This window comes from Hydractinia symbiolongicarpus, chromosome 12 (genome assembly GCF_029227915.1).
Source record: "Hydractinia symbiolongicarpus strain clone_291-10 chromosome 12, HSymV2.1, whole genome shotgun sequence".
NCBI lineage: Eukaryota > Metazoa > Cnidaria > Hydrozoa > Anthoathecata > Hydractiniidae > Hydractinia > Hydractinia symbiolongicarpus.
The window spans coordinates 20,183,278-20,194,386 of NC_079886.1; the positions used below are offsets into that span (position 1 = coordinate 20,183,278).

Below are 11,109 nucleotides of genomic sequence, written 5' to 3' on the forward strand. Positions count from 1 at the left end.
ATGGTGTTTGTAATTTTTTCATTTTCCATTGTGAGCAATGCTTAGCTATTTGTCATCTCTAAAGGCCAAAAATATGAACAACAAACTACAATAGCAGAAGAGTAAAGATACATGTTGGTTAATACTTATGGATTGTTTCTTTGGCAAGTTCAGTTTTGGCATGACCTCTCAATTATGTTTCAGTTACTGTGGTAAACTGAGATGGTTTTTTATCCTGTTATGTAATTTTTCTTTTTTTCTTGTTATTTCTGTATATATACCATAATTCTTAGATAATAAAATCAAGATTCATTGACTGACTTTCGATTCAGTCATCCAATTGGTAGGATGTCCTGTTAACAGGATAATGCAGGTTCGAATCTTGTCTGAATCAATTCTGTTCTTTATAATGGCTATATACAGTAGATGTTTTTGTAGGTATGTATATATATATAATTGTTGATTTGACATACTGGCTAGATATAGCAAGTGCTTACCCTTCAATTCCTCATCGACTTATCTTTTTTGCCTTTAAGCGCTATGGTGTTCCTCCACAGTGGATATCTTTTATTAGAAATTATTACATTGGCATCTACAGCAAATCATTCTCTCCCCTTGCACCAAGTAATTGGCATAAACATTCGCGGGAAATTTTTGCAGGCTGTACACTATCCATTATCCTTTTTCTTGCAGGCATCAATATTATTCTTGAGTATACATTACTGGCTTCCGCTCCCAGGTTTATCACATCAAGCAAAGTGTCACTCCCCTTGATTAGAGCCTTTATGGACGATATCAACCTGATGTCTTCATCAGTGTCTGGTACCCAAACGCTTTTGTCCAGGTGTACTGCAGCACTAAAATGGGCTGGCATGGATTTTCGTGCCAACAAATCACGCAGCATCGTGATCATAAAAGGTAAGTCCCTCAATTCAACTCCTTTTGCTCTCCAAAAGCCTGCTGACCCCACAGACTTCTCTTCCTACATTCCTTCTATCCATTCCATGCCTGTGCAATTTCTAGGCCGTATTATGGATGGTTCTATCTCCGATAGGAAGGCTATTGACGAACTTGATGAGAAGTTATCTGCAGGGGTCTCGATTATTGACAAGTCGTTTTATAAAGGCCCTCAGAAGCTGTGGATTTTACAACATCTATTAATCCCGCGCATTCAGTGGCCACTGCTGATATACGAAGTCTCAATGTCTTGTGTCAGCACCCTTGAACGGAAGGTGTCAGTATTTATAAGGAAATGGCTCAATCTTCACCATTCTACCACTAATTTATGTCTTTATGCTTCCAGCTCACCTTGCTCTCTACCGATAAAAAGCCTAACTTCCATACTCAAGTCCGCTAAGATCAGTGGACACTTGCTGCTAAGGGATTCTAAAGATCCATTGGTTTCGGCAGCTGTACCAACATTAAAGGCCGGTAGATGGAGTGTGTCCAATTCAGTCAGAATTGCCGAAGCAGAATTAAAGATTAAAGAAATTATGCGTTCACCCCATTTCGGTAAGGGCGGTTTAGGTCTCTGTCCTAAACCTAAGGGAACTTCTCTTAGACAGTCTCATTCTTACAGGAAATTAGTATCGGTGACTGCAAAAGAAATTGATGGTGAAAAGGATATAAGCAGAGCTTTGCAACTACAGGTACAAGGAAGTTGGACCAGATGGGACAACTACATTAAGAACGACCTCTCCTGGAAGTCCTTGCTTGCCATGCCACCAAACCTGTTGTCGTTCTGTTTAAGCTCCACCTATGATATTCTTCCTTCTCCGAGTAATTTAAGGCGTTGGCGTATATGTACCGAATCCTTCTGTTTCTTGTGTGGAAAACAAGTCTGCACTACAGCTCACATTTTAGGGGCCTGCAAAACGGCTTTAACACAGGGTAGATTTACGTTTCGTCACGACTCTGTCTTGCGCGAACTTTCACAGTTGATCACCACGTTTTCCAAATCTATTTCCTCTCCTGTAAAGCACCTAAATAATGTAAAATTTGTTAAAGCAGGTAGTCACTCATCTAGCAAAAAATCAAAACCGGTAGGCCTTTTGCATCTTGCCACTGACTGGTTATTTCTTTCAGATTTAAATGGTGAACTTATTTTTCCTGGTCATATTGCCATAACATCGCTTAGACCAGATCTTGTCCTGTATTCCAACAACAGCAAACCTGTTATTTTAATTGAACTTACATGCCCTTGTGAGGAAAACATGGAAACCTGGCATTCCAAAAAGCTCTCTAAATACATCCCTTTGATAAATATCATCGAGCATAATGGATGGCACGTAAATCTGTTCGCGATCGAAGTGGGTGCACGCGGATATTGCTCTCGGTCAGTTGCAATTTGTTTAAAAAGATTGGGTTTCCCAAACAAAGAAGCTTTCCAAGCCGTCCGGAAATTAGGCGACATTTGTATGAAAGCATCCTTCTGCATTTGGCTAGCCAGGAACTCAATTACGTGGAACCAAGGCAGCTGCAATCTTGTACCAGGCTCAACATCTGTGCCTACCCCTCTATTGCCAAAGGTTACAAGCCCGCAGCAACAAACAACAGCATCAACAACGCAGGCCAACTGTGGATAAAAGTCACTCACACCCGGACCCAGAACCGCCTACCAACAGCACTCCAGCAAAACCAACTCATGCTGGTCTGATTAATAAAGGGAATACATGCTATGCTAATTCTATCCTGCAAGCATTATCTGTAACTCCTGCACTTTGGTCACAAAGTGCATCGGAGTCCTCTTTTGTTTCCCCCCTGGCCAAGTCCGTCTTGCTGACTATGTCTCTGTTGTCTAAATCCACCTCAGTTGTAGACCCTTCCGCCTTTCTCCGAGCGTTACAACGTAAGATGTCCCATGCTAGGAACAACCCATTTAATATTAACACACAGCAGGATGTTCCTGAGATTCTACCTCATGTATTAAACGAGTTGACAGGGCCATCAGTTATCGTAACAATATTATTACCAACAAAGTAACTACAACAATATCTTGTAATTCATGCCTCTTGTCTTCCAGTAGGGAGGAAAGTATGTCCATTCTGCCACTCCCTGTTTCAAACAACATAACAGGCTCCATTAAAGCTTTTTTGCAACCAGAATATATGTCTGGAAATGACAGATGGATGTGCCCACAGTGCTCTTCCCTTCAAGACAGTACCCGGGAAACTGTCTTCACCCAGTGTGGAGATATACTGATCATCCAACTGAAAAGGTTTAACTGTATCCAAGGAAGATCTGTGAAAAATAATAAATTTGTTTCTTGCCTCGCCCAAGGTCACGACACCCTAAAAGTTTATTCCCATCCTGCGGAAGATATATCATTCACAAACCAATATAAATTAACCGCCACTATTAATCATTCAGGCACACTGGCGGCTGGTCACTACTGGGCTTTCATAAGCGATCAGGGTGTTAATACATGGTTAAAATGTGATGATAGGGCAGTGATTAGTGTCAAGCCATCTGATCTAGATAACTCCACAGTGTATGTGTTATTTTTTGTCAAAATTTAAATAGTGTGAATTCGCACTAAAACGGGAGTACATATCAAAAGGGGGAGGGATCTCTTTTTTCTAGCGGTTTGAAATTACCCCTGCTGTGTGTTTTACATACAGTTTACCGTTATTCACGAGTTCGCTCACTCGCCGCTTTCCTAGAAAGCAATTATAAGAAGCTTAGCAAGGGGGCTTGGCAATTGCCTTGTCTTTGGGTGTAACGACCCCACTTATAACCCCAGTTCTGTAGGGAGGCTAAGTTGGCTCACTTAGTCTACAGGGTTATCGATCCTGCTATACCTGATGTTACGAAGAAGCTATATAAGGGGTTTTCATTTCTATCTTTCTTGTTTCCGTGACTTTACATCCACGTTCATTACGCCACTGTCTTCAGGCTGGTCCTGACTTACGGCTGGTCCGAAGCAAATGGCTGGTCCAAAGCGACAACTACCCGTGTAAGGCTGAGTGTTGGGATCCCGTAACACATGTGGAAAGCTACTGCCAGGTTCACAAGTCCTGGCGCTCGGGTGGTTGTCTACTCATATTTATAGTTTTATATTTATTTATTTTTATAGTAAATTCTTTGTTGTATTGTTGTCGTTATGTCTGTCTTCTGTTTTCATGTTGTCAGTTTTTGTGTACCGACCGTTAGTTGTACGTATTGTATTGTGTAGGGAGGGTTGTTTGGTTCAATTACCTTGAATCTACTGGCCAAAACTATTGGAATTTAGCTGTCCTTCCCCCCTACCCCCATACACAATGTTGATTTGTGTTAAATTTTGAGCATTCAAGGAACAGCCAAAGTCAACACTGTTTAAGGGGGAGGGGGCAGGTTTCTTCAGTCCAACAAGAAGGAATTCCATTATATATTGGCCAGGATTGTCTGAGAGAAATATAAATTATATACAGTTCAGTAGGGGGTGTACATTTTCAAAATAAGACATCTACCAAGCACAGAGCTACCACAGCACATCAGCCAGCCTTGTTAGCCACCATTTTTTGATCTGAAACATGTGCAGCCTCTTTTTCGAAATCGCAGCCTCATTTCAATGTCAAAATGTAAACAAACCAAAAAAACAGGCTGGCAAGTGCTGTGATAGCCAAATAACAGCCGTAACAAACTTATTTGACATGTGATAGGGGTGGGGGGTTGTGATACACAAGGAATCTCTATCCACAAACACAAATATAGGCTTTTCTTTGACATATACTATATATAAAATGTCTATATAGATAAAACAACAAATAAACAAGAAGATGGCTGAATGCTCAGATCAAAGACAAGTTTACCTTGTCACTTACAGCCGTGCCGACTTGGAAAAGGTGAAGACAAGGGAGGACTTCGCCGACATTGTGGTACGTGTCTTAAGGGAAGTCGTACAGCAATGGGCTTGTTGTTGTGAGAAACACAAAGAGGAACCCCAGCAAGTTCATTTCCACTTGTCGATTAAATTGAAAACGGTTCGGCGTTGGAAACAAGTGAAGGCGAATGTTACAAAAAGCCACGGGATAGTTTGCCACTTTCAGGAATTCCCAGCAAATTACTATGATGCCTACCGCTACGTCACAAAGGAGGATCCCGATTACATCACTTCCGAGGGGCACCCTTTGTTAACAAATTCACCACAGTCCAAGCCGGCATCGGCTAAACGTAAAGCTATTCGGTCGGCCTCTGATGTGAACGTTCGCCCAGCCGTACCGAAAAAAAAAGCTGTAACAAAACTTGATGTGATGGATCTCTATCACATCATAGTAACCAACAACATCAACACAGAGCGTGAACTTTGCGTCTTGGCGAACTTACAAAAAAATGAAGGAAAAATGGACCTTTTGAAATTTATTTTGACGATTTCAGATAAACGTCGTTGTGAAATAATACGTAATGCGTGGCGTGTGGAAAATTCGATGAAGGAAAATGATCGTCTGAAATTGACGGCAATTCAAATCCTTCAGGAAGCACGAAAAAAGCCCTGTGTTTGTGCTGGTGACTATTATATACATGTTGGTCAAACTCTAGAACAAAACAACATAGACACAAACAAGTTCCGTGAGGCTGTTACTAATGCATTACGATACGGTAGAAAAAAAGGCAATAACGTCATGCTGATCGGTCCAGCAAACTGTGGCAAGACCTTCGTATTGCAGCCTCTAACCGAGATATACAACTCTTTTGTATCTCCTGCATCTGGTACTTTTCCATGGGTAGGAGCAGAGAAAGCCGAGGTGGTCTTTCTCAATGACTTGCGATGGAACGAAAAGCTCATGCCTTGGGGAGACTTTCTCAACCTTTTAGAGGGACTTCCTGTTCACATCTCTGCACCAAAAACACACTATGCTGAGGATTTGTTATGGGTGAAGAAAACTCCGATATTTGGAACATCAAGTACCAAAATAAGGAAATACGATGGTGGCATTATCAATGACCGCGAAACAGCAATGATGGAATGCCGATGGAAATATTTTGAGTTCACTAAGCCTGTGGAGGATCCAAAAGATATTGTGAAGTGTTCCTCCTGCTTTGCCCACCTAATTCTTGGCTATTAAGTTTATGTTACTTCAAACTCAACACATAGTATATTAGTTTTATCGAATATGTTCAGTTCGCGCCTGTGAACCATCGAAGTATATCAAAGTATTACTTCGACGGTTCACGCCCGTGATTCGTTGACTATAAGAAAGACATATAAAAATCTATTTTTTATTATTTGACGGTTCACGCCCGTGAACCGTTGAATTTTAAAAAAGAATTATCAAATATATTTTCTATAATTTTGACGGTTCACGCCCGTGAACCGTCAATTTCTAAAAAAGAATTATCAAATATATTTTTTATATTTTTGTCGGTTCACGCCCGTGAACCGTCAATATAAGAAAGACATATAAAAATATTATTTTTATTATTTGACGGTTCATGCTCGTGAACAGTCAATTTCTAAAAAAGAATTATTGAATATACTTCTTTAAAATTTCACGATTGACGCCCGTGAACCGTCGAATATAAGAAATAATACTGTTTATATGCTGACAGTCGAAGTCTGTGAAAAAGATATACAGTTGACTCTCTCTATCTCGACTACCCTCTATCTCGAACATCTCTCTATCTCGAACCAAAGTCTCGGTCCCTTGGACATTTTTGTAGGCTCTAAGCTATTTTCCTCTCTTTATCTCGAACCTCTCTATCTCGAATACCTCTCTATCTCGAACCAAAATCTCGGTCCCGTCTGACTGTTTCTCTCTCTATCTCGAACTTTTCCGGATTTAAGAACCTATTTACACTAAAAATCGAATTAAAACGTTCCATTTTCGAACGAAAATGTTTGACGTTCGAATTCTAAAGTCACTCACAAAACATTGTTTACAGTGTTTTGAACCAGAAACCTTCTTGAGGTGAAGATGTCGGCTTTAAAAAGAAAACTCAATAACGTTTCTTTAATTCAAAAATGTCAAATAATTCGGGAAATCGAGAAAGGAATGTCAAACAAGGAGGCAGCAGAAAAAAACGGGATCCCCAAAAATACAATTTCAACTTGGATGAAAAAAAAACATAAGATCCTACAAAGCTTGGAAGAACAAAAAACCGCGTCTGGTTCGAAAAAGGTTCGAGGCTGTGATTATGAGCAGATAGACAAGGCTGTTTTCAAATGGTTTACTGTTCAAAGAAGCCAAAACATTCCGATCGATGGCAATTTGATAAAAGAAAAGGCACTCAGTTTTGCTAAAAACTTTGATTGTTCAAGTTTCAAGGCTTTCGATGGTTGGCTGGACAAATGGAAAAAAAGGTAAATAACATAGTTATAATTTTCATTTCGTGTATAAAAACAACCTGATTACATATCAAACACTAAAATTACAGCTTCTGTTTTTTCAAAATCTCTACCATTGACTTTTGCCCGGATAAGCTTAGAACACGGGGGACCTGCATTCCATCACCATCTCCAAGATTAACTGCCTTTCCAGTAACAGTTATATCACATCTCCCAAATTGATCAGCACGGAGAAAATAAAATATGGTTTTAGCAAACTTTCCATTTTCTCCTAACGGCAAATGTCCGACTAGTTTCCCATCTTTTTTAATGAAGACAGAGTGGCATCACTTAAACAAAAAAACATAACCGATTTCTTTAAATGAAGCTGTAAATTTATTTTATGTATTTATTTTAAAAGAAGTCTTGTGCATTGAATATTAACATTTTAACATCTCTCATTGACCTCTATCAACTCCCGATACACTGAAGGTTAAACATACGTTTTTTACGAAAAAATCTAATTTTTGTCAATTTTTCTCTATCTCGAACTTTCTCTATCTCGAACAAATTTTCTGGTCCCTTGCGAGTTCGAGATAGAGAGAGTCAACTGTATACAGACCAAAACATAAAAATAAGATTTTGTGTTAATACCTTCAATATTTTGTTCGCAAACCTTTGCTTTTGATGATTTCGTTCAAACGCCTTGGCATAGATGTAATCGTTCGATCGATTATGTCGGTGGAAAACTTTGTGAGTGTTTGTTTACACCTACGGCTAAATTGTTTGTACGTCTCTTTTGTGATATTCAGTGTTAGAGCATCTTTCTTATGTTTGTTGTCCACCAGATGGAAGATGTTTTCAATGGGATTGAGGTCTGGTGATCTTGGCGGTATTTTGAAAACTTTGCAACCAATCGCCTCCATCTCTCCCCGTGCCAGGGCACTACTTTGAGATGGGCAATTGTCTTGAAGAAATTGCCTGTCAACGTTATTAGCAGATATCTGAAACATTCCTGGTAAATGCTCCCTAACAAAGTTCGCACATGTTTGTCCATTCACATTTCCAGCATACTGGTGACACTTGATTACACCTCGACCGTGGGCAATTGCAACGAAGAAGCGAGCCATGCGACCACCGACACCTTCTTTCTTCCCCTTCGCTGTGCAGTGTTGGTCGAGACGTTCGCCACGTTTTTTCCAGGTACGGGTTCGAGACGTACGTGCGTGTTGTGCTGGATTTGTTTTATGTGCCCATCCAACACCGTCGAAATAAAATGATATGTTCTCTGCCCAAAAATTTGATGGAAGATTCTTGCATCTTCTTGCAAATTCCAACCTTTTTTTTAGATCTTCAGTTAGAAGTTGACCTTTGCGGCGACATTGCGTGAAACCGTATCCCGCTTTGTTCAAGTACCGTCGAACTGTTCGGTTTGACACATCTCGTTCTGATAAACCTGCCTCTCGCTGTATATCCGTTGAAGAAAAGTCACCAACCGTCTTGCGTAGTTTTGTGACACTCGTGATAATTTTCCGCATTTCTCTACTTGTGATTTTGCGTGGACGACCCCGTTTTCCCTTAGTGACAGTCAACTTTTCTTTAAAAACTTCGGCTTTAGGGAGCTTCATGTGTCTATAAAGGGTCGTCCGGGCATACTGAGGGTACATATTTTGCAAGTTGCGAAGTGTTTCACCCTTTTGTTGATGTAGATAGCGTAGTACCAACGAAAGTTGTAACGGTATCGGATCGTACCGGCGTTTTGTTTTATTCATGGCAACAGGTTTGTCTTTAAGGGGGGGAGGGGGCAGGTTTCTTCAGTCCAACAAGAAGGAATTTCATTATATATTGGCCAGGATTGCAGGTTCACAAGTCCTGGCGCTCGGGTGGTTGTCTACTCATATTTATAGTTTTATATTTATTTATTTATTTTTATAATAAATTCTTTGTTGTATTGTTGTCGTTATGTCTGTCTTCTGTTTTCATGTTGTCAGTTTTTGTGTACCGACCGTTAGTTGTACGTATTGTATTGTGTAGGGAGGGTTGTTTGGTTCAATTACCTTGAATCTACAGATTATCCTTGCAAAAAGGGAGATCTTGCATTGCGTTTTGATCTTTAGAGGGTGTAACCTCTACAATTTTAACTTCAAGGGTCGTTAGACCAGTTCCATCATCACAGCTTGCTGTCTTGTTATCTCAAAATCAATCTTTATATATATCTAAATGCTTTTTTCAGTGCAACGCAACTCTGGGAAATTTTAAGATTTTTGACATAATTGAAAGAATCCATAGCAAGGAACTCATCCATTGTGGTTCAAGAAAAACTTTTGAACAGGTATTAACGCTAACTATTTTTGACCTTACAGGAAAGTGTAATTAGGTCTGCATTGCTTGTGAAAAATTCACGGAGTCAGGTCAGTGCTATTGTGTTTAGTATGTTTTATTCTTTGCCTTCCCTGGTCTTTATTTTCAAGTCATTTAAACGTTAAAGAGCCTTTATCGTTGAAATAATCAGGTTATGAAAGGTTAAATACAAGCTTCAGAAAATGCAAAGAGGAAGGAGTACTGCCGTGAAGGTGGATATGCAGACTTTCTAATTTTTCTCTTGAAAACGTCTTCTGTGTGTACAGCCATGTCTTTTTCTACAAATAAATGATATATACTGTTTAATTTGTTAGAACAAGAAGATCAGTTAACGCGAGATTTAAATGCCAGGTGGAAAACTTTCGCGAAACGAAATCACGACCTAATGCAACGTTTGCTTTCTGAGTCTTGCGACGAAAAAAAAATCCTTTGTTGAAGTATTCAAAAGGCAGTGGTTCCAAGTTTCATTGGGCTGCATTTAAATCATTACGCGAAACCAATCCTGAGTTTCATGATGAATATTTGAGGAATAGTGAAAATGTACCCAGCGGTTTTGTACATTTTCTCAGAAGCAACTTTTCTGAATTAGGCATCAGTGCAACTTCCCATAGCCGGATTGGATACATAACGGCTAAGTTTAAAGACTTATTTGATCGAAATGAACAGTAGTAGATTTCATTATACATGTCCTACATTAACAATTATTTATTACTATGTTCTTTGACTTATGTTATATTCATGTATTTGTTAAAAAAATTCGGCAAGAATACTTACTGTCTTTATCATTTGTTATCTTTTCTTTTGGAGAATGTGGATATTTAATGTTTTTAAGATCACCAAGTCTAATATGCAGGTTTTTAAAGTTTCAAAGTTCAGCAGACACCCCAACCCATATGATCCAAGAAGGTTCAGGAAAACGTAGGTAGAGGTTATATGCCTGCCCATGTTGTCCAAAAAGGTTTAGGACAATATGGGTAAAGGTTTTATGCCTGCCCATGTTGTCCAAAAAGGTTTAGGACAATATGGGCAGAGGTTATATGCCTGCCCATGTTGTCCAAGATAGTTTAGGACAATATGGGTAAAGGTTATATGCCTGCCCAAGTTGTCCAAAAGGGTTTAGGACAACATGGGTAGAGGTTATATGCCTGCCCATGTTATCCAAAAAGGTTTAGATGAGGACGTGACTTGCGTTACCATGTAAGTTTTGTTGAAAGGTCTTACCCAGGGTGTCAACAATCCGCATTAACAAAAGATTTATTTTCTGAAAAATAATCAAGCGATAAGTGTATTTTACTTATCCCGACAATATGGGTTGGATTCGGACAATATGGGTTGTTGCCGTTCTTCGGACAACATGGGTCGGCCGGACAATATGGGTCGGAACAGCTCCATTGTGGATATTTGATTGTAACTACATGATAACAGAATTGCAGAATAAAATCGAATGGAGGCTTGTGAATAAGTGTACATTCGCGGCCAAACAAGAATACAATCTCGCCGGGTGTGCCGGAATTTAATTTCGTGCA

General features: G+C 39.6%; 1 protein-coding gene across 1 annotated transcript; it reads left to right on the forward strand.

Annotated features, from left to right (window-relative positions):
* The first annotated feature begins 6,526 nt into the window (after positions 1-6,526).
* On the forward strand, positions 6,527-10,740 carry LOC130622562 (tigger transposable element-derived protein 4-like). Its single transcript, XM_057438031.1, has 3 exons — positions 6,527-7,258; positions 9,456-9,554; positions 9,898-10,740. The coding sequence occupies exons 1-2, from the start codon at positions 6,873-6,875 to the stop codon at positions 9,493-9,495; spliced, it is 426 nt and encodes a 141-aa protein (XP_057294014.1). The 5' UTR covers positions 6,527-6,872; the 3' UTR covers positions 9,496-9,554; positions 9,898-10,740.
* Positions 10,741-11,109: the final 369 nt, after the last annotated feature.

Bases quoted from the DNA above. Each gene is read 5' to 3' on its own strand.
- LOC130622562 (XM_057438031.1), top strand. From the start codon at position 6,873: ATGTCGGCTTTAAAAAGAAAACTCAATAACGTTTCTTTAATTCAAAAA. The intron at 7,259-9,455 runs GTAAATAACATA...TGCTTTTTTCAG, and splicing joins CTGGACAAATGGAAAAAAAG to TGCAACGCAACTCTGGGAAA.